Source organism: Nicotiana sylvestris, chromosome 3, assembly GCF_000393655.2.
Source record: "Nicotiana sylvestris chromosome 3, ASM39365v2, whole genome shotgun sequence".
In the NCBI taxonomy this organism is placed as follows: domain Eukaryota; kingdom Viridiplantae; phylum Streptophyta; class Magnoliopsida; order Solanales; family Solanaceae; genus Nicotiana; species Nicotiana sylvestris.
In genome coordinates this window covers 205,172,244-205,196,778 of record NC_091059.1, presented here as the reverse complement: position 1 = coordinate 205,196,778, position 24,535 = coordinate 205,172,244, and the positions used below count along the sequence as shown (strand labels likewise).

At 38.4% G+C, this 24,535-nt stretch overlaps 2 protein-coding genes across 2 annotated transcripts; both read right to left on the bottom strand.

Moving 5' to 3' along the window:
* Nucleotides 1-1,985: 1,985 nt before the first annotated feature.
* Nucleotides 1,986-5,339, bottom strand: LOC104214964 (AP-3 complex subunit delta). Its single transcript, XM_009764703.2, has one exon. The coding sequence runs from the start codon at nucleotides 5,157-5,159 to the stop codon at nucleotides 2,244-2,246; it is 2,916 nt and encodes a 971-aa protein (XP_009763005.1). The 5' UTR covers nucleotides 5,160-5,339; the 3' UTR covers nucleotides 1,986-2,243.
* Nucleotides 5,340-6,251: 912 nt separating this feature from the next.
* Nucleotides 6,252-24,142, bottom strand: LOC104214965 (histidine--tRNA ligase, chloroplastic/mitochondrial). The gene is made up of 11 exons (XM_070171407.1): nucleotides 23,757-24,142; nucleotides 23,568-23,663; nucleotides 15,386-15,474; nucleotides 15,088-15,217; nucleotides 13,530-13,622; nucleotides 12,028-12,102; nucleotides 9,634-9,751; nucleotides 9,083-9,225; nucleotides 8,785-8,913; nucleotides 6,683-6,846; nucleotides 6,252-6,548 (listed from the first exon to the last, which is right to left on the bottom strand). The coding sequence occupies exons 1-11, from the start codon at nucleotides 24,090-24,092 to the stop codon at nucleotides 6,410-6,412; spliced, it is 1,512 nt and encodes a 503-aa protein (XP_070027508.1). The 5' UTR covers nucleotides 24,093-24,142; the 3' UTR covers nucleotides 6,252-6,409.
* Between the last annotated feature and the right edge of the window lie 393 nt (nucleotides 24,143-24,535).

Here is a 24,535-nt window from a genome sequence, read left to right as displayed (position 1 = left end):
AGATGCTGGAAGCAAGACTCAGATGGTTCGGACACATTCAGAGGAGGATCTTGGATGCCCCTGTAAGGAGGTGCGAGCGGTTGGCGTTGGTGGGTATGAGGAGAGGTAGAAGGCGGCCTAAGAAGTATTGGGGTGAGGTGATCAGGCGGGATATTGCGAGGCTTCAGATCTCCGAGGACATGGCACTCGATAGGCAGCTGTGGAGGTCGAGCATTAAGGTTGTAGGTTAGGAGGTAATTAGGTTCATTTAGTCTACTAGTGTGAGGCTAGGCTGATAGGATTTAGTCTTAGACTGCTAGTGGTCAATGTTGTGATTACACTACTCTTCCGCTTTCATAGTGTGGGGCCTTATTTAATGGTTATTATTTCTACTTTCCATTTATTCACTGGTTCTTGTGATATTATTTTCATGGTTTTTATTAATGGTACTGATATCGTGTCTCTTTTCGTCTTTTCGTCTTCTTGAGCCGAGGGTCTATCGGAAACAACCTCTCTACCCCGATTGGGTAGAGGTAAGGTCTGCGTACACACTACCTTCCCCAGACAATACCTGTGAGACTATACTGGGTCGTTGTTGTTGTTCCTAAAGTTCAAAGAAAGTGCCTAAACTTCAGGAAATTTGCCTGAACTCAATGAAACTTGCCTGAATAAATTGGAAACAAAAGGTGAGGATTCTAGTAAAGAACAATGTTTCACGTCTCGTTGTTTCCTCGAACATATACTAGGGGGCCAACAATGATGATTTTGGGGGTTTGGGGGGGGGGGGAGGGGGAGGGGTTCTCTACCTTCACAAGTTCTACTGTGTGCCAACTGCCACCCACCAAGATATTTCCTTTTAGCTTTAAGATATCTACTGCATCTTTCTGCAGTAACATAGATTCACACTCATGGCTAGAAAACAACAGAAGAAGTTCTTCATACCAGCAAAATACAAGTAAATAGCAATGAATTGAGTCGGTATAACCTCCCTCAATGTGGGTAAAAACTTACCCGCACCGGGTGTTTAACCATAGTGAGTTGATATAGTTTGGTGTAAACACCCGGTGTGGGTAAGTATTTACCCTCGACTCAATGTGCTCAACCAGTTCGCTGGAGTTCACAGCTGTTACACAACAGAAACTCCTAAACTAAGGTGGAAATCTAATATAGACAGCAAATCAACGCATATAATTTCCATAATTTATTAGTTATGGCAGTACTAAATCCATATGTGGTAGTTTTTTAGAAGGTTACAATGCAAGAGACTAACCAGCTACGTCGCTCCAGAAAGTAATACAAAAATAAGACGACAAATAATGGTTTCAGTTATTTAGAGGGGACTGCTTGTGTATTGGTTTCTTTCTCTTTTTTTTAGGTGCCCCCGCTCCCCATCTTCCACAAGGATCACAGTGTTCCCACTTACCCTCCACATGAGCAGAATCTACTTGTTGGTGGTGGAGATACTCTATAACCAAAGCAAGTGTTGCTCGTGATGGTTTTTTCTTAATTAAAGGGCATAACTCATTTGCTGAAGGAACTTCTTTTTAATTGGTGCAGTTGCTCAAGGAACTGGTTTTGTCAGTTTTAGTACCAATTTACAGCACTCCCTACAAGCAGCTAGTTCTTAGGTTCCACAATGTCAAAAGAATATTTCACCCAAATCCTTCAACTTGTGCATAAATTTTCCCATTGTCATGAACTCTCACCAAGCGTGTATTGGCATCATGATGAAAATTTCACAAGCATCATATCTTATCCACCAACTATAGGAGATTCCCTATGTGTTTATTGAACAAATCCTTTAGCTTTTTCTATAGTGTATTAGCCCTTTTATATTCTCATCAGTCCTTATATCATTTTTGGGGGCAGTTATACAGCAACTATGAGTACACTAAGTCTTAATTTTGGAAAGGTCTTAGTTGCCTGTCTTTTTACCTTCATCAAATTAGCAAAAAAAGTGCCTCCCCATGCATGTGTACATAGATGAGATCGAATACAAAAACAAATAGAACCAGAGGATCATAACCAGTCAAGGCCTTATAAGGGTTTTCTTGTACAAGTGTTAAGAACAAAAGAATATAGCCTTTCCAAATGAAATTTCACACGGTAAAAATCAGAACAGATGGAGAAAAACCACTTCACCAATTGCAAGTGTAATGAGTAACTAAAACAGCGAAAAAATGAAGTGTAATGTACAGAAGAACTCACCTAAGCCGTATTGATCAAATATATCATATTCATAATCAAGATCCCAGCTTCCATTGCTACAAAAGAAAATCAGGAATAACAGGTGATTGTGCTGCTAATGTTAGAGCCCCTTCTGCCCTTTGTCGGGATTTATGCTTGCCATGATGATGGCTAACCTTCTGCTTATCTCCCTCTTCATGTTCATCTCTATCTTTTGCATTACTTCTATGTTTCTTCTCTTTACCACGAGAATGGCGTTTGCTTCTTCTCAAATTTGCATTTTCTAGTTCAGAATTCTCCATGAATTTAGAATCCTCTTTTGGTCCGGAAGACTTGTCTATGTCTAACTTGTCCTTCTGTCTTCTCTTACTAGATGACTTATCAGACTTCTTAGTTCGTGATGATGATGCTGTGGCTTCATCACCGAAAAGAACATCTCTCACAGCACCAGAGATTAAGTCATCTTTGGAATCTACCTTCTTTATGGGGATAAAAGGTCCATCTCCATCATCCAGTTTCACTACTACAGGCCTAGGCTTTGCCTGGTTTGTCTTTTTCTTAGGGAAGAGAGATTGTTCTGTCAGCTTAATAAGATCATCAGCCTTGTCATCAGCATTCTCTCCAGTCTTGAGGTCATTAGCAGGTGGGTATTCATCATTTATCGATTCCTTTTTCTGTGACTGTAAATAGTATAGCCCATGGCGTTTGCGATGCTCTGCAAGAAGAGATGTTGATTCAGTTGGTTCAAATTCTTCCTTACCTTGCCGATCAGACATGGTAACATCATCCTTTTCGGAGGAAATTGATCTTCCAAGGGAGAAAGAAGTAGGTATATGCAACTCGAAGTCACCACATATGGCATCCAGATCATTCAGACTTTGATTAAGCACCATTCCTTCAGGTATTGGTACCCTTTCCTGAGAACTTGCTGAAACTGGACCGAGCTCTTCCGAAAAGGCTTCAGCAATTAATTTGATCATTTCATGAGTCTTCCTTTGTCCCTTGTCATTATCTTCTTCCCTTTTCACCAAGTAACCAGGTAATTCTTCTCTTACCAATTCAACCAAACCAAGGACATTTCTTGACCTCTCCAGTATCTCCACCTCATGGCTTCCTGCTAGTGGTCCCAGCGTGGTTTCTACAAGATTTAATATGTTAACAATAGATTCTTCAGTGATTGGCTCCCCCTTGAAGGAAGTTGAGGACAACCAGTCATGAGCAACAGCCATATCCTCAAAACTCTCTACTGAAACATCCCTAACAGGTCGATGTAACATCCTGTGATTCAAACCCCCGTCATCCGAGTCATTTTCAGCAACCAATCCAGCTCTTACAAACTGAGAATTCTCTTGTACTGCTCCATGCATTATATCTGCCACTCCTTGGGAAGCTGAAGAAATAACTTCCTCGGTAGATATAGCATAATGCAGATAAAAGGTAAGTACTTTAAATGCAGACTGGATATATACGGCTTTTATTGATGGCGGCAATAAACTGGTTCTTGGTTGCAACAGTGCTTCCATAATTTCCAATGGGTTTTTGGAAAATCGAACATACTCCCCTGACACCCAAGCAGCTGCTGATAAAATCGGGTGTATGAAAGGATTGCCAAGCAACGCAGGATCAATTAGCAAATCACGGCCAACTCGAACAAGTTCTGGTCTTGCATCTTTGACTCTCATACCTATATCCACAAGCTGGTTCTCTATCTCCTCCCCCTTCTGACAGTGCAGAATTCTCGACATTTCCCCAAGAAGTGATACATACCAATCAAAATCCACAATTATCTCATACACATTCCTGGAACAAGTCAACAAGATGCACTCCAGAATTTCATTACAAAACTCTGGGTCTGACTTAAGAGCATAATTGATCAAAACCCTGCAAATTTCCGCCATATTATCCTCGGAAACCATGGCCATGACAAGCTGCAAGGCCTCAAGTTTAATATTTGCATCCGCATCACTTAACGATTTAATCACAAAATCCTTATTCTCCATAACTGCCCACAAATGCTTGGGCGCAACAATAGTAAGTGCTTGCAAACCGAGATACTTGAGATTCGGATCATCATCATTCAAAAACTCCCTAATCTTCTCAACAGAAAGCTTCACGGCAGAGTCATACTCGCTGAAACTACTAAGAATAGTCCTCACACATTCAAAAGACAATGACTTTGCACCCGTTCTCCTCAAATGATCGCAGATTGGCTCCACCAGCTTTTTCCCCAACCTCGGCTCCAATGGAGCCAACTTCACAAAAATCTTCAGAACTTTAATCAACAGCCAATTATTCCGCGAATCTACCAATATCTTATAAAATTCGGGCGCTAACGGGAGATAAGATTTTGGTTCTCTGCTAGCAAGTTCACAAAAAACACCAACAACAGCGGATACAATAGCCGGATCAGAATTCTCCAAATTTTCAACTAATCTCTTAAAACAAACCCTAACCGCATCTGGATACAACTCGAATAGTCTCAAAATAATAGCAATAGCTTTTTTCCTAGTAGAACCTTTGTTACTATTCAGTAAAGTGAATACCTCAGGAGTTAAATCACGAGCTAAATCAGGAGTCGAAATGAAATAAAGAGTGTGAAGAGCGAGGCTTACTTCGTGTGGATTAGGAGACGATAGGTCCTTGCGAAGCTGATGAGTCAGCAGGAGGATGACGTCAGTAGTGGAAGGATCGAAGGAAAGAGAAGCGGCGAGATAAGCAATGCGTTTGAAATTGAAAGACTGAGAGGAAGAGAGTTCTATAGCGTGAAAAGCAGCCCACGACATGTCGACGCCATGAATTGAGTGCAAGTAAGTGAGTTTCTGAAGGGCGGTTGCTTTTGTCTGCTGATCGGTGGACTTGATTTCGCGGCGGATCTCGTCGACGGCTTTGGAGATGAAAGTTGATTCGTCGCCGACGTAGAGACGGAGACCTTTAATTAAGTCTTCTAAAGATCGCTGGAAGAGAGAATCGAGAAGAGACGGGCCACCGGCCATTACATCAAACGGAAAATGATGTATTTTGCAGCTCTCTTGTTGAGGTTCTTTAGAATGACACCATGGCTGCAGAAGAGGATTTGGATGCGAAATTGGGCAGAATTTAGAAACCGGTGATTGGGTTTATGCTACTATCAAATTGGTGCATCGCTGGACGGAAATCGGCCCTAGGCGTGTGAATTGCAGTGTACTACTTCGTCACTAAAATGGAGATTTATTCCCACGTATTAAAAATAAGGTAAAACTCCCTTGATATCTTCACTAACATCAAACTTCGATATGTATATGATACTTTTTTGTAATGAAATTCACTCTTCAAAGATTTATAGCCAAGGAGCTAATGGTTAATAAAGTTTGAATGATGCAAATATTGTTGTTCGAACGATTTGTTTGTATTTTAAATTATTAATTATTGTAAAATATAATATTTTTTATATAGTTTTCAAATAAGTAAATTTTATTTAAAAAAATTTCTATATCCGGAATTATGATAAATTAAGAATTTTGAGCGAATTACGATACAAAACTTCGGGCAAAGGGAGTAATTAGAATTTCCACCTACATTTGTTTCTCTAAAAAATGCGCTATTTTCTGTAAAATTGATATGGTTTATGATCACAATTGGACCAGAAATGCACCACAGGTAGGAAATACTAATATGCATGTGGTGAATTATTTTTTCCCACGTTAAAATGTCAATCTAGTTAATGCAAATATATACATTTGAATATATCCGTGTATATACTTCTATTATAAACGTAGTTTTGCATCCCACTTTGCCTTGGAAGTTATTCAATTTCGCCCCTAGTTTTTCACGCCTTCCCCCTCTTCTAATGGCAATTAATTTATTATTGTGTTTAGAAACTTAGAACGTTCAATTATGTTATGTGTACCCTGTAGATAACTTCTAAATTAGAAAATCACCAACTTGCCTTAAATTATTTAGTAATGGAATGAAATGTATCCTAAGCAGAGCCGCAAGTCGAAAAAACACAGAGGATTAGAGGAATTATATATCGAATTCAGTTAGTATTAGGTTGACGCCTGGTTATTTTCATTGCTATGATACAGAATAATTTTTCAACCTTAAAATTGGATAAATGGGTTTTCTTTCACTAAGATAAGAAAAATAACAACAAAATTTAATACTTCATCACTTCACCATTACCAAAAAAACAGTACAGCTAAATAGGCAACTTGCATCATTGCAAAAGAATGGAAAAAAAGATATTTCATACACCAAGGCTCCGTTACTCCAGTTCATCGATTTTTATCTCCACTTGCTCACCTGTTGAAAGAGTCTTAACATTAACCATACCTTTCTGCCATTCAGCATTTCCAACCAAAATCAATCTGCGTGCATTTATCCGTGCTGCTCGCTTGAACACCCTTCACAACAAGAAATGGAAAATTTGGAAGTATGAGCTTCAAAGTGAAACAGCAAAGACATACTGAAGCTGCAAGCAGCGACATCAACAAAGAAATAGAGAATCTATAGATCGTAAAGAATAGAGTATCTGTACCACTTAAGTGGCTTGTTCTCCAAAACCAAATCAACGCTTTGCCCCTTTTCCCTGAGAATAGTGGCAACTGCTGATGCTGCACCTTGAAGTTCCTGATCCAGGGAGCAGACAATGTTCTCTACTTGGAGGTTAAGTTGTGGTAGAAGTCCCCTCTCCTTGAGCAGCTGAGTATTCCCCAACAGAGAAAGCACAAACAAATACCTGTTAGACCTACATCTTCTAACATGAAACATACAGATGAGACAAACAAGCTAAAACAGGTCTTTCCTGTAACCTGTGGTGGTTCTCAAGTTGAAACTATGCAATATAGTATAAAATATTAGTGCAGCACTTTCATTTCGCTGAATCCAAAATGAAAGGAGGAAACTTGTTCAGAAAATTCTAAAGAAGTACACAAAACACTGACTAGTGGCAGCTATCAACAAGCCACACAACCCCCACCCCCTTTACTCCTGGAAGTAAAACGGATCAAAACAAAATCTTATAAATGACAATCTCAAAGATATAGTAGGCTTAACTAGCAGGTTGAATACAGCATATCAGAAAAGAGTTACCGTGAAGCAACAGGTTATGAGAATAGCTGTATGTGGTAAACAGACAATGTTAGAGGGAAAACCTTTTCCTAAGTAGTGAATAAGACAGATGCAATTATGTTTGAACCTGAAAAAGTTAGAAGTTTGTAGTTAGAAAAAATTTTCTTCTCTATTTCCTTCTCCCAAGAAGTGAAAAATGTTATTGCTAGCCCCTCTATCCTTTTCCAGACTACTTTCTGTTCTTTCCGGCCAAAGTGAAAGTAAACTAGGTGTTCTCCTTATCTTTAAAGGAGAGCCTTGGAGCAAAGGTAAAGTTGTCTCCGTATGACCTATAGTTCACGGGTTCGAGCCGTGGAAACATCCACTAATGCTTGCATTAGGGTAGCTGTCTACATCATACCCCTTGAGGTGCGGCCCTTCCCCGGACCATACGTGAACGCGGATGCCTTATGCACCGGGCTGCCTTTTTTTTTTCTCTTATATCTTTACTCTAGTGATGACCCATAGTCAAACAGTGTTATCAAAGGCGAAAAGTGTTAAAAAGCAGTCCAAGTCTATCAGGGCTTTAAGCGCAAAGCACAATTAAAGTGAGGGCTCTAGTTAAAAAATGTGCAACGAAGAAAAAAATAAAAATATATATGTAATGCAAGAAAAAAAATGATAATTTCATTTATAATGATTTCCTCAACTATTAATATATCTTTTTGCAAATCATATTTATTGTTTTGTACCGCTTTATTCAAGATAGAACTTATAGCCAATGAGGCGCACGCCTTAGTATACTGAAACGCAGCCTAAGTGAGGCGAAGAGCATAACCTGAGATTTTTTTAGCTTCAGGGAAAGCGCGCCTCAAATGAGCCTTCGACAACACTGTTGTCAAAATCTATCATGAACGTATGGTGATATTTTTTAAACCTTACATAAAGGGAACTTGTTCCCTTTGCTGATACTTTCAGTAACAGACTTGTTTTTCCTCCGCTCACATACACATACTCCATCTTTATCAGCAAGACTTACACCAGGTTAAACCCATCTTACTGAAAGTCAACTATTCCGTAGACCAAAAGGTTATAGACCTCAGGAAAACAAGCAAAATGTAGAAAGCAGGCTATAATTGACGTATGACTGGCAAAGGTACGGAAAGTTGAGAAGACTGTCTGGGTTGTAGCCCTTAGTGCAATCACAGAATGTCAGATAAGGTGGTGTTGATTGTCATTTGCTGCATGTTTGTGTGCCTATTGGGATTTATTTCATGGCCAATGCCTACAAGTGTTGCTATATGCAGGTTAGATACAGTCATGGAGAAAACAGTGTCTGATGTTCAGAGATTAACCAATTTTACAAAAACCAAAAACTTGAATTGGATGGAAAACTGAGAATAGTATTGTTTGAAAGCAAAACAGGCAAAATAGTCCATCTTGACAACGTCCATAAAGCAAATGTGAACTTCCATCTAAGTTCAGAGTAGAAGCAGTTCATGCTCCACTGATTAAAACATCAATTGAAAAACAGATTAACTTTTTATCTCTAGCATCCAGCAAAAGAAAAAAGGATGAAGTTCTACTCACTTCTACTATTACAGCATCACCAAATCCAAATCCACAAGCTGGAAGATCATCGCCTCCAAAGGTAGACAATAGCCGATCATATCGTCCACCACCACAGATAGCCCGGAGCTTTCCTTCACGATCAAATCCCTGCAGAAAACTGTAATTACTCAATGAAGTGGAAGAGATAACCTATTTGCGAGCAAAATGTTTACCAGTAAGACAACTCCAACAAGTAGTTAACCAATTCCAAGTCTTCTTGAAGTACACTTTCATGCACAAAGTTCAGAATATTAACAGAAAATATCTTGAGTCTAACCTCAAAGACAATCCCAGTGTAATATGCCAAACCACGGACAATTGATGCATCAAACTGAAGCCACTCTGAATAGCCATACTTTTCAGCAAGCGAGAATAGTTGCTTCAAATCAGATAGTGCTTCTCCTGAGGCCCCAAGTTTTTCTGCACAAACAAAAATGTATAAAAACCAAGATCATAAACCTCCGAGCTATAATATTTGCAAATACATCAGTAGGGGATTACAACTATTCCGTCTCTAAAACAGGTAGAAATACAATCTTCATCTGGCAAAATCACATAACTTCAAGAATAGGACATCTTTGTAGAAGTTCTATCACTTTGTATTCTCGTAAACAGTCTACAGCCAGACAAGACAAACTCTGCTGCAAACTTTCATGGATCTACGTCCTGTGTGTTTAACAGGTTCTAGTTCTACTAAACAAGAAACTCACATGAAATAAAACTTTTTTTACATGATATAGAACTTCAGAACTGAATAAATTATGGTACATACTAAGGGGTATTTACTATTTAGGTAACCTTAGTCAACTAAATGCTGTAACGGCCGACCTTCTAACTTTGCCAAAGACTTCAGTGACAGGACTTGCAATAGCTCTTCAATAGCTACCTCTGACATATCAGCCGACTGCAGATCTTTCCTGATATCATCCATTGGAATCTTTCCAATCTATTTCAGCCAAAAAAGTAACAGAAGTTGATCAGAAGAAGCAGACTGGAAAGTACAGTAGGAGATACGTAAATCAACTGTATTATAAACAATTGGCTGTTCGTTAATTGCCGCTCACCACGGTCACCAAAAAATAAAATAAAAAGATTGAGCTCGCAACAGAAAAAATAATTCTAAGATCTTTTAGAAGATAAGTGCACTAGGCGTCTCTAAGATGTAATGCTATAAGGAGCAGCTTTCATAGAGTGGGATAGCCTAGGGGAAATGACTCCACCTCCAACCTTAAGGCTGGTATTATGTGTCACCAAGAGAGAAAAGGGGGGAAACAGGGCACTTCCGACTCCAGGTCGAGGGATTTGTGCTTGGCTTTACCATGTGAGAAAAATGCAATAAGGACTACTTTTAATGGACCTTTGGAGTTTCTTTTTCTATCTCCTTTACCGTAAGCTTTTCTTTTTAATTGATAATTATTTTTCTCGTGGGGTGGGGGGGGGGGGGATAAGAACCAAGAAAAGCAGTTCAGAACCAGTAGCAACCGAGAAACATAGCTGTTATATCACCGGAGGTGATCAATTTCAACTGTTAGTGTAATTTTTTGGGGGCAAAGTAGGAGCTAAACTCACAGACACTAAAGCATGGGTTGAGAGCCTAAATTCTCAACAAAGCTTCAGCTAGACCATTGAATCTATAGAAACAACATTGGCAAACTAATAATGAATCATCTAAGCACAACTAAATTATCTTAATTGAAGATCCTGCCAAGAAAACTCCTGAAAAATTCTTTCAATTATTTACAGCATTTTTTCTAAGCAAGTTCTTTAGAATGATCATAAATCCAGCAATGTTATATGGGACTGAATGTTAAGCTTTCATAATATGGAAGTTGTAAAAATGCAGATATTAAGATGGATATGTTGTAATACAAAATTACACAAGATTAGAAATGATCATCCGAAGGTGCAAGTAGTACACATAGCTGATAAGAAGATAAGAGAATATTGTTTAAGATGGTTTTGCGATATCCTACATACACCTCCATATATGAATCGGTCCATACTGCACTGTGGTAATTAAAGGATACAGAATAGGATGAGATGGACATAAAATCACATGACCAGAAGTCTCAAAAGACATGCAATTGCTCGCAATCAATGCGAACTTAACTTATAATAAACTACCGTAAAAGCAAACAATACGCATAGGAAACGCTAACCAGTTGATATTAAAGCTTAGCGGGAAGTCTTCTTATTCTAGTTCAAGACTTGCATGTCCATGTAGGAACAAGTATGAAAGAACTTAGCTAAAACCATACTCCCTCTTTCCCAAGTATTTGCTTTTTAGTCTGTACCAAACGAAATGAATTTAACTTTAAACTTTTCATTTACTCTTAATAAGATGATTTATAGCAACACAAATATCTAAAGCTTTTTTAGACCAGAATTATCGGAAGTCTTTCTTTCTTACTTAAACTTTGTGCCCAATCAAACACCATCACATAATTTGGGACGAAAGCAGTAATACAACAAAATCAAAGTATCCACATAGTGACACCAACCAGTTGGAATTAAAGTTAAGCTTCCACATAAGAGGTACCAACTAGCTGGGATCAAAGCTTATTTGTCATCACACTTACATCATATCCGTATATGCTAAGGTTTTTTTTTTTGTTAGAGACTTGTATGTCGGATAGAGATAAATGTCACTGCCCATTGATTTATTTAGCCCACACCTGCGTTCGAACTCCTTCTTAAACAACATCGAATTAAACTGATAGAACCCTTGATTTGCCTTTTTTTTTAAATTACTATTGGAATGAAATGGGTCTGAATAAAGTGGAAGATAGAGGATTAGTATAATCGGCCTCAACTAAATTGGGATTAAGGTACAGTTAATTGGTAAAATACGGCTATATCTTTATCATATCACAATAAAACAGAAGTAGACAAGGAGAATAGAATTTCAAGCTAGATCTTGACATCAAGTTGCTAAACATATTCCCCTGCCTCAGAAGTACAAAATTATTAATTCTAATATCCTCAAAATATGCATAGTTATCTACCTATAAGAAAGTAGCCTTTTTTATAAGGAAGTAGCTTTTTATACAAGTAAGAGTAAGGCATAATATGATTAGAAAATGCATAACCTTCTCCCACTTAATGCAAAAGAAACAGTCTTCCAATGGAAAATAAACAGATGCAATCACAGTAACCATATATTCTACTTTTAGGAATACTATAGATCAAACAAGAGGAACTGAGTTACATTATCAAACTGACCTTGTCTATAATGATGCAAACTCTACCAAACATGTTTTCTGGGACGGAATAGCACCTCAACACTTCTTGCAAGACCTATCATATAGCACATGATATTTTAAATTTAAATAAACAGATCAAAATCCCATCAAGTTGTTTAAGTTCAAATAGCACCATAAATGGCATCTTGAAGAAGAAGAAATTGTATCACAGACATTATTCTCAAAATTATTTCCAAATAGATTTGCTTAACTTCTGTCATACAAGCAAATTCGTTAACTCACTGAATTCTCTAATGATAGTCCAAGGACTGACCTCATCATATTGGTAATTAGGGCTCATGTAATGCTTTTCAAAAGGGAAAAGAAGGAGCCACCTGAATTCCTTAGACATTTACAAGCCTCAGCCACCCACCTACTTTGTAACTCCCATTTGTCAGGCTGATGATCAGCCAAACAAGACCAAGTTATTTGTAAACAGGAACTTATTATCTAACTTGATAATAATCCATTAAGAATTAGGCTTCTTTTCAAATTTTTAATAGATTTCTCAAAATTTACACAAGATAATAGCTACTATCTCATTTCAATTTATGGGTGTTGAAGACACAGTTAAGTAAATAAAAATGTGCTCTCTCTAACAGCTTAAACTTTTGGATGAGATGACCACACACTTCAACATTATATCAATCTGACTCACTTCAATTCTTGGTTTACCGAATGTTGGGCCCCATGTTACATTGTCCAGAGTCCAAATAACCAGTCCTTGGTGTGGGGGATATGAAGTGTCCCATATTGGTTGAGCGGTGGGTTATTTGTCTCCATAAATGATTTTGGGTAATCCTTTGGAGCTGAATTGAGTTAAGGCCAAAGATCCATTTCTTCACAATGGGCATTACAAGTAGCCATTTTTCTTAACAAGCTACCAACTCTATGTCTCTATTCTTGAGTTTTGATTTGAAATGTATATTATGGAGGTAGCAAGGATGTGACTGAAGTAATGGTTTACAAGATGGTCGATCGAGTAAACATGTCCTATTTGAACTTAAGTTTCCAAACGATTTAACCTTATAATAAAATTGTGGCAGCAGTATAATATATTGCAACAACAATAACAACAACAACAACCCAGTATAATCCCACTTAGTGGGGTCTGGGGAGGGTAGTGTGTACGCAGACCTTACCCCTACCCTAGGGTAGAGAGACTGTTTTCAAATAGACCCCCGGCATCCTTCCCTCCAAGAACTTCCCACCTTGCTATTGGGGAGACTCGAACTCACAACCTCTCAGTATAATATATTGCATTAGTGGAAAAAATTTCAGGATGTCACCACGTAGAAAGTGGGTCACCCAGATTGAGAAGAAATGACAATAACATATGATAGATATTGACACGAAACGGTATTTAAATATTGTGTTCTTTCGCCACATATCATTTCTTGGGAACTGAAATGCAATCAATAGCAGGAACGCGAATAGAGATTGTTCTAGCAATAGGAAAAAAATGTATTTTCAAGCACACACCTTTCTACTGGAGATCTTAAACCCAACATCTGATGCTGTGAGGCCTATGCGCTTGAAGAAGGTAATAATTGAAGATATCAGCTCTGCTTCAGCCTAAATAAGAGAGGAAATAGAAATAAATTTGGTGAGTGAAAATGTGAAATTAGCATCTAAGCAATTGCATTATATATTTAAAGCTTCACCAGCAAGAAAATATCTTTCTCTAGAAAAGCTCGGAACTTACATGCAAAACATGGAAGAGGGAAAAGAATACCTCAAATAGGTGAACTGAATTTGATGTTGATTGAAAGATTCATTCCTTGAAGTTATCTAGTTATCTCTCTCCAAGTCTATTTCTGTCTTAGGTCATTATGTTGCTAGGAAAATTTATATTATTTGATGTTTTAGGGTTTTATCCTGTCAACTTTGGGTTTCTGTATGCTGTTCCACAACGATCAGACTTGGTCAACCAGTGTTCAGGCAATCTTGGCCATGTAAGTAAACCACTTCATTATCTGTTTTATCTACATTCAACTTGGTTTGAGTCGTACTTCTACTAATTTATTTTTTTGAATTGAAAAAAAAAATTAGTACTTCTACTAATTTATTTGTTTACCAGAAAAGGTGAAGTGCGGCAAATCAAGAAAAGACACCATCACTGAGTAAAATGACCTATTCAGAAATCAAGCCCTGTCCACATCTAATAACTCAAAACTCCAATTTCATCCAACAGAAGATTTTGATTCAAGAAAAATACACTAGTCAGTCCTTTTGCCAAGAAACATCATCATGTCTAACGCAAAATTTTCCCAAGCATTTTTCACTTAGAACATCTAATCCTACCATATCTGAGATTGAGGCGTAGTTGACTAATTACTGATTGATATCAACATTAGATAGACTAAGTGGGCGTTTGGACATAAGAATTGTAAAATTCCAAAAAAAAAGAGTGAAAATGGTATTTGAAAATTAGAGTTGTGTTTGGACATGAATATAATTTTGGGTTGTTTTTGAATTTTTGTGAGTGATCTGAGTGAAAATTTTGAAAAACAGGTTTTTGGAGTTTTTCAAATTTTCGAAAAATTCCAAAATCCATCATCAAGTTAAAATTGAAAATTTTATGGCCAAATACTGATTTCGAAAAAAAGTGAAAAAATTCTTATGTCCAAACGGGCTCTAATTCTCAAAGATCAGCAGCATTCAACTAGGTCGAAAAGGAGGATTTATAAAGCAGTTGCCTACATGTAAACAGATAGTATAAAGTTGCAGCAGTTGGCAATAATTAAATTTTTTAATGCTTTATTTTTTTATAATTGTGGTGTCCGGGGTAGCTTGTACGCACCTCACCTAATTTCGCAGAGTACATGGTACCTCCCACCAATAGAGGTAAAAGTAACTCTGTCCAGCAAGACTTGGACCGATCGAAAAATCACAAAGTGGTTTAGCCTCTGCTGGAATTCGAACCTTAAAACCTCAGGGTTCTCAACCCACTTCATTGACCACTAGGTCATACGCTTGGGTGCTTTTTAATGCTTTATTACAGTAGCAAAATCAACTAAGCAGATAGAGGTTAACCTACCATTACATCTGGTACACCAATTATATCCATATTCCATTGGTAATGTTCACGGCGTCTTCCCCTGGTCATTCTCTCGTAACGCCAGCACTGTCCAATAGCAAACCATTTTAATGGAAGAGATACAGATTTTCTGGACAGAAAAAAACACGCAGATCAAAATCTGGCATCCCCACCTGGATACAAAATTGTAGTAACATAAATGAATGGTGAACATTGAAAAGTTGCAATAATTCTTGCTTCAGAAGTCAATGAAGAATCATGACTTTCTATGCACAAGTAAAACTAATTAGGCATTTACCCTTTCTGTATCACAAGTCTTGCCAATGAAGGAGTCAGCTCAGGCCTCAATGCAACTCGACGGTTTCCACGGTCCTCAAAACAGTAAAGCTGCAAGATAGAAAGAGAAACAAATGATATCATGGTTCATCACATTTCAGTTTCTTTCTTTGCCATGCATGAGATAACATAATAAGTCCAGCCTACTTAGCTCATGATAGCAGAGTAGCCAAAAGAGAAAAAGGCCAAAGTCTGCTACGACTTTAAGCGTGAAGCAGCATCAAGGGGAGGCTTTAACAAAGTATAGCGCTAATAAAACAACAACAACAACAACAACAAACCCAGTAGTTTCCCACAAGTGGGGTATGGGGAAGGTAAGATGTATGCAACCTTACCCCTTTACCCCTACCCCTGAAAGGGCAGAGAGGCTATTTCCTATAGACCCTCGGCTAGAGAACGACTAAAAAAGAAAAGGTAACTGCAACAAGAAAAGGTATAGCGCTAATAAAAGAAAAATAAAAATATATGAGTTTAACTTATATATAATGACAATGTAAAAAAAAATTACATCATACTACCCAAAAGATATCTACAGGTAACCCTTCATAAAAAGTGAAATCTGTAAAGTTGGAAATGAGGAGGTTACCTGCTAAAACGGTGAAGGTGACCTGATAGTGGGAAAAACTCTTCACATTGTCCGTGTGTACACGTTAAACTCAATATATGAACACACACACACACACACACACACACACACATATATATATATATATATATATATATATATATATATATATATATATAATGCAAGGAAAAATAATTACAAAAACAAAAAATACTATGATTCAGCAGAACATGTGAAGTAAATATCATGTCAATCAAGTTTCAATAACCATCTTAAATTCTTTATCTAAATGAAAAGATGTAGCTAGGTCTTCTAAAGCTAGTTTTCTTATACTACTAAGCATCTGCAGTAAAATCATGTCAATCACGTTTTATAAACCATTTAAATATTTCGATTTAGATGAAAAGATGTAATTTAATGTTTTCTGAAGCTAGGTTTCTTATACTAGATTTTTAATTTCTTGTCGCAAATCATAAGAAATTCATTCATGTCATTTTTCAACATTCTTTTTATCAGTTTACCAACCATGTTTTGTGTCTAATATTGCTTTTTAAAGACAGAGTCCATGGGTGACGAGAAACATGCCTTAGCACCAACTAAGTGACGCAAAGTGCACAACTTGGCGTTAACTAAGCTTCAGGGCTTAAGCGCCTCAGACGAGCCTTTAGCAACACTACAGGTACCTATACTTTTATAGTGGCAGAGAATTCCACTATTCCACGAGGTACCTATACTAAATTTGACAAATTATTTTTTCTTCCTTTTCTTTAATGTCCGATGCAATTTCTCATTTGCCATTTTTCCATTATAGCACGTTCACCGAGAAGTTCCAGACATAGTTTAAACCACTTCCATTAACATAGAGAAAAAACTCCATACTATTATAGGATTAATGATGTTGAAATGTTAATGTGAGAAGGCACGGGAGAAAATATGATATATATTGATATTGTAGTATGAGATGCAATACAAGAGGTGTTATTTATAGCTACTCTATACAAAGGGGATACTACTCTTATTCCAATGTGGGACAATTACATAGCTATCTCTAAACACTCCCCCTCAAGCCGGAGCATATAAATCATATGTACCGAGCTTGTTACATATATAATCAATGCGAGGACTAGTGAGGGACTTGGTGAAAATATCTGCAAGTTGATCATTCGATCTCACAAACTTCGTAGTAATATCTCCTGAGAGTATCTTTTCTCTGACGAAGTGACAATCAATCTCAATGTGTTTAGTTCTCTCATGAAACACCGGATTTGATGCAATATGAAGTGCAGCTTGATTATCGCACACAAGTTCCATCCGACTGATTTCACCAAATTTCAACTCCTTGAGCAATTGTTTGGTCCAGACTAGTTCACATGTTGCCATAGCCATTGCTCGGTATTCTGCTTCTGCACTAGACCGAGCAACTACATTCTGTTTCTTACTTTTCCAGGACACCAAATTTCCTCCTACTAAAACACAATATCCAGACGTAGAACGTCTATCAGAAGGTGATCCTGCCCAATCAGCATCCGAGTACCCAACGATCTGCTCATGACCTCGATCCTCAAACAGTAATCCTTTACCTGGAGCCGATTTTATATACCGGATAATGCGGACAACTGCATCCCAATGACTATCACAGGGAGAATTCATAAACTGACTTACAACACTCACAGGATAAGAAATGTCGGGCCTAGTCACTGTGAGATAATTTAATTTACCAACCAGCCGCCTATAGCTTGCAGGATCGCTAAGCGGCTCCCCCTGTCCAGGCAGAAGTTTAGAATTCGGATCCATCGGCGTGTCAACAGGTCTGCAACCTGTCATCCCTGTTTCCTCAAGAATGTCTAACACATATTTCCTTTGAGAAATAACAATACCTGAGCTAGATTGAGCAACCTCAATACCTAGAAAGTACTTCAATCTGCCTAGATCCTTAGTTTGAAAGTGCTGGAAGAGATGCTGCTTCAGATTAGTAATACCATCCTGATCATTGCCCGTAATAACAATATCATCAACATAGACTACCAGATAAATACATAGACTTGAAGCAGAGTGGCAATAAAACACAGAGTGATCAGCTTCACTACGAGTCATGCCAAACTCCTGGATAACCGTGCTGAACTTACCAAACCAGGCTCGAGGAGACTGCTTTAGACCATAAAGTGACCGACGCAAGCGACATACAAGGCCACGAGACTCCCCCTGAGCAATAAAACCAGGTGGTTGCTCCATATAAACCTCATCCTCAAGATCACCATGAAGAAAGGCATTCTTAATGTCCAACTGATAGAGGGGCCAATGACGAACTGCAGCCATGGATAGAAAAAGGCGAACTGATGCCACTTTAGCCACTGGAGAGAAGGTATCACTGTAATCTAGCCCAAATATTTGAATGTATCCTTTGGCAACAAGACGTGCCTTAAGTCGATCAATCTGGCCATCGGGACCAACTTTGACTGCATAAACCCAACGACAATCAACGGTAGATTTACCTGAAGGAAGAGGAACAAGCTCCCATGTACCACTTGTATGTAAAGCAGACATCTCGTCACTCATAGCTTGTCGCCATCCTGGATGAGACAATGCTTCACCTGTAGACTTAGGGATGGAAACCGAGGACAATGAAGATATAAAAGCATCATGGGGAGATGACAGACGATGATAACTCAAACCAACATAATGAGGATTAGGGTTTAGTGTGGTTCGTATACCTTTTCGAAGTGCAATCGGTATACTAGGAGCAGGATCCGCAGTAGGAGCCGTGTCAGGTGCAGGACGAGAACCAGATGGGCCTAATGTAGGGCGCGAACGACGATGATAAGTCAAGAGTGGTGTTCCTGTGGCTGGGGAACTAGGAGGAATAACACTGGACTCCTCAAAAGTTGGTATGGGTGAAACCTCTGTGGTTGAAGGTGGAGGAGGATTACTAAACTCCTCAAAAGTCGGTATAGGTAAGACCTCAGATATGTCATGGTGGTCAGCAGAAGTGACATCAGTTGTGAAGAAAGGTTTAGACTCGAAAAATGTGACGTCAGCTGACATAAGGTACCTATGAAGATCAGGTGAATAACAACGATATCCCTTCTGAACACGAGAATAACCAAGGAAGACACACTTGAGAGCACGAGGAGCTAACTTATCTTTCCCCGGGACTAAGTTATGAACAAAACATGTGCTCCCAAAAACCCGAGGTGGAAGAGGGTATAAGGCTGACTGGGGAAACAATATTGAATGTGGAATCTGACCCTTGATGGGAGATGAAGGCATCCTATTAATCAAATAACAAGCTGTGAGAACTGCATCGCCCCAAAAACGCAGCGGAACACGAGACTCAATTAGAAGTGTGCGAGCAGTCTCAATAAGGTGCCTATTCTTTCTTTCTGCAACCCCATTTTGCTGAGGGGTATAAGGACAAGATGTCTGATGAATAATTCCATGAGAAGACATAAACTGCTGAAACTGAGAAGATACATATTCTAAGGCATTATCACTGCGAAAAATGCGGATAGAGACACCAAATTGGTTTTTGATTTCAGCACAAAAACTCTGGAATATAGAGAATAACTCAGAACGATCTTTCATTAAGAAAAGCCAAGTACATCTTGAGTAATCATCAATAAAGCTAACAAAATAACGAAATCCCAAGGTTGAACTGACTCTACTAGGACCCCATATATCAGAATGAACCAAGGAGAAAACAGACTCTGCATGACTCTCAACACTACGCGTAAAGGAAGCTCGGGTATGTTTCCCAAGCTGACACGACTCACAATCTAATCTAGACAAACTGGATAAACTAGGCACCATCTTTTGAAGTTTGGATAAACTCGGATGTCCTAAACGTCTGTGGATTAGATCTGGAGGATCTGTAACTAGACATGTTGTGGAAGGACTGAGCGAGTTAAGGTAGTAAAGACCTTCTGATTCACGACCTGTACCAATTGTCCGTCCCGTACTGCGGTCCTGCATAATAAAAGAATCATCAATAAAATATATACCACAATTGAGGGCACGAGTCAAACGACTAACAGATGCAAGACTAAAAGGACAACCAGGAACATAAAGAACGGAATCTAGGGTGATAGAAGACAATGGGTTGGCTTGTCCAACTCCTTGTGCCTTAGTTTGACATCCATTGGCTAAAGTAACAGTAGGAAGAGACTGTGAATATACAATATTCGACAAAAGTGATTTATTACCAGAGATATGATCAGAAGCGCCTGAGTCCATGACCCATGGTCCAAGAGTACTAGACTGGGAAACACAAGCAAAAGAATTACCAGCAATAGGAGTGTCAGTCTGGGCAACTGAGGCTACTTGTGGAGATGTTTGCTTACTTGCTCGATACTGAAGGAGCTCATTATATTCTTCTTTAGATACAGAAAAGCCCTGGTTACCTGTAGTCTCGCTCTGAGCAACGTAGGCATTTTTGGGTGGACGGCCATTTAAGGAATAACACATTTCGCGAGTGTGTCCAAGTTTGTGACAATAAGAACACTTGGGTCTAGATCCCCCAAAACGACCGCCCCCTCGTCTATTCTCCATAGCTTGAGATGCCCGAACATCCACTGTCTGGGATGCAAGAACAGAGGAATCAAGTATCTGTGATGAAATCACTGGGTGACTTGGTGCTGCAGCAAGGCGAAGTAATCGAGAGAATAATTCATCAACTGTAGGGACAGTCGGACTCGCCAAAATCTGGTCTCGTACTGAATCAAGATCATGAGGAAGTCCAGCGAGTGTAAGAACTAGAAACATTTTCTGTCGCTGCTCTTGTTGTTTTGACACACTAGCAGAAACTGGCATCAATGTCTCAAATTCCTCCATGACTGCCTGTACCTGACCCAAGTAAGTAGACATATCTAATTCTTGCTTCTTTAAGTTTGTCATCCGTGATATCACATCATAGAAGCGAGATATATCATTAGTGTATAACGTACGAGCCTTTGCCCAAACCAAATAACATGTCTGGAATGGCCGAAACAAAGGCATCAACTTAGAATCAATAGAACGCCACAAGATGCTACATAATTGAGCATCAATTTTTGCCCAAAGCGCTATCGCCTTTTCATCTCCTTCGCTAGACTGTTTAATCAGATGATCTTGCACACCTTGACCTTTACACCACAACTCGACAGATGAAGCCCAAGCTAAGTAGTTTGAACCTCCCATTAAAGGTTCCGAGGTAATCATAACATTAGAGTTTCCAGAACTCATGCTTTTAGACCCAAAAACATCAATTCCCAAAGACATCTTGTAAATTATTACCAAATAAGAGAAATAATCAACTGTAATCCACTGAAAATAGAGTAAGGAACACTGAACCAGAATAGGAAACTACTGTAGCAGTTGGAAAGTTACTGTTGCAGCCGGAAAATATTCAAAGTGGACGGAATGAAATAAAAACAGTAGGGGTAGGATCGGAATTACCAGAAGACCCAACTGTTCTGAAGGAACTTTTTCAAAAAATGGCCGGAAGTCCACTTTTTTTTAAATCACTATTCACGCCGGAAAAATAAAAAAGTGGTCGGAATTTGGTGTAACCTGGATGGGTAGGCTCGGAATTGCAAGGGAAACAATCTGTCCTGAAGAGTCGTCGCCAAAAAATGGCCGGAAGGTGGCCCACGCAACGTTGGAACTTCGCCGGAAAATTTTCTTTGGACAGCTACAGTACCGCCGGAGATTTTTACTGGGATTTGGTCGCCGGACAGTGACTACTCTTGTGGTAGTGTTGGATTTTGTGCACAACACTGACCGAGACAAAGCAAACGCAAAACAACTTTGAAAGTCGCCGGAAAAAAAGGGTTCCGGTGACTGATTTTACTTCCCGGAATCGCTGGAATTTATGCACAGCGATAAATCTCTCACGATAGCTCTGATACCATGTGAGAAGGCACGGGAGAAAATATGATATATATTGATATTGTAGTATGTGATGCAATACAAGAGGTGTTATTTATAGCTACTCTATACAAAGGGGATACTACTCTTATTCCAATGTAGGACAATTACATAGCTATCTCTAAACAGTTAACATAGAACATCATACAAGTACAGACTGCATCCAAAAGCATTCTTTTTTAACTTATCAAATAACAAAATCTGACGCAATATGTACCTATGCTTGATATTCACACTTCAGCATCATTAATAACAGTTATAGTATGGAGTTGTTTTCTTCTCATGTAGTGAATGTGATTTGCGAATAAAAGTAAAAACTGCACCCAAAATTTACTCATAGGAAAGGAAAATACAAATAGAGAATGATGTCTATAAGCAATTCCACAACAAATTATGTGATTTTCTGTCTCCGTAATTGATTTTCTGTCTCCATAATATCTACTAGGAATGAACACGGCAAATATTTGGCATACCCTCTTACAATAGGCAATCAATGTTGGCATTTTAAGAGTGAGAATGGGGCTACCATTTCGATAATATTCCCTCTATTCCAGATTATGGGGTCCACTCTGACTAAGAAGAAATAGGGAAAAAGAGTACAACCCATCCTGCAATATAATCCAAACTTTCACAATCGAAGAGTGATTATTGGGGTTAGCACAGAAAATACTTCTTCAATACACCTAGATGATCATCCTTGACCAGAGACTGATCATTCAAATGATTTGTCGTTGATAAGTTAAGTCATGATCACAGAAGTAGTTGAAATGTGTAAAGTAGTAATATCTGCAATACTTCAAATATTTGTAGACGGGAAACTTATCCATCTATAAATGGGATTGTTAGAGTGGATAAAAGGGAAAGAGAATCAAGTAAACTCAACTAGGAGGTGTAATCGGGTGTTAAGATTTCAATTACTCTCTCACTCACTCACTCTTTTAGGTATTCACACCCATACCCTCGAGGAATGGTTGATAAAAGAAAACTGGAACGTACATCTTCTACACTGATGCCCATTACTTCCGGCACTTCAGAGAAGAAATACCAGCCGGGACCCAAATCACATAATGTATTTATTTTTATTTTTGAGAAGGTAACAATTTTGTATATCAATCACATAATGTATTTTCTCCTAAGCTTCTTTATCTAACATGACTTAATCAATATCAAAGATCCAGACATAAAATCTACTTAGCAAGTGATTTGGGGTAACTCGAGAGGAAGTTTGTAGAAGATTGTTATAGCTTAGTATTTAAAAAATTGAGTTTAAATTGATAGTTTTCTCCTTATTTGGATAGAATGAAGTAACGAAGGTAAAAGAGGATGCAAGTCTCAGGTTCCCAACTACAAAGGTTGCTTACAAGATTACCAAATTAGAACTAAAATCAATTTGTAAATATTATCATGCCAAACCATAATGCGATAAACCAACTGACATTTTTCCTGATAAACAAAAGAAAAATAAAGTAGAGCAAAATAAATATGTAACCTAAGAGTGAGCTTAAAAAACCTCTAATATACAGTTAAACGTTAGCTATTATGATCCAGCATAGTCAAATGTCCCTCATCATAATTGAGCTCTCAATCCGAGGTCTCCAAGTATTTAAGCATACATGTACCAAACATATGCATGTAGCGTGTCAAAATTCACAAGAAAACAAAAGAATCAGCCATAAACCTGGTCTCTAATCTCCTCCCCGGCCTTCCTAATATAAAGAGCCTCTGACTCTAGCACAGGAAAATCAACCTCTTCAAACCCGAATTGCTTCGATACCTGAAATATATAAAAACAACTTAGCAAATATACAAGGTCAGCAGCAGCAACAACAACAAAAACAGACAATATAATCAATTTATATATATACACCTCTCTGAAGTTATGGAAGAGCCAATTGCGGAGGCGCATGTCTTCGGGGGGGAAATCTCGGGTACCTTTAGGAGGATTGACGTCGATTTTCTCAGCATTATCGTGTTCAACTGGAGGCGAACTAACTGATCCGGACCGTCCGGTGCGAACATTCTGGTTCGCCGATGATTCTATGGACAATGAGGAGGAAGAAGTAGAGTAAGCTCTAAAACTAGTGCGTGAAGGTGAAAAGAGAGAGAAGTTAAGGTGGTGGCGGAGTGAAAGAACCGCCGTCGACAACCGTGGGTGGTGGTGGTGGTGGAGGATAAGGAGGGAAGGGTTTAAAATTGCCGGCATGGTTCACTTATTCGCCGGGACAGGGGAAAATGTTTATCTGTGTTAACTTTTGGTAGCGAAAAAAAAAATAAAAAATCACGTGCTTTACAGATTACCCAAATTCGCATTTTTACTTATTTAAATTTTTTGGTCAATATAACTTATCAATTAAAGTCAAACATGCATACAATTGTTATAAAATAAAGACCGTAAAGTAAAGATAAGTATGGAGAGAAATTGATATACTATTCGAATTCAAACTGATGTACATAATGAACTGAAATCTATTTTATTTATAGAAGAAAGTAAGTTGTTGTGTAAGTTGCTACTGCAAGCTGCTGTGTAAGTTGCTACTGCAAGCTGCTGTGTAAGCTGCTACTGTACCAGATATGGATAATCTTCTACTGAGAGTAATATTTATTCATAACGGAGTACTGAAAGGATAAGCTCATTGTACCAGGTAT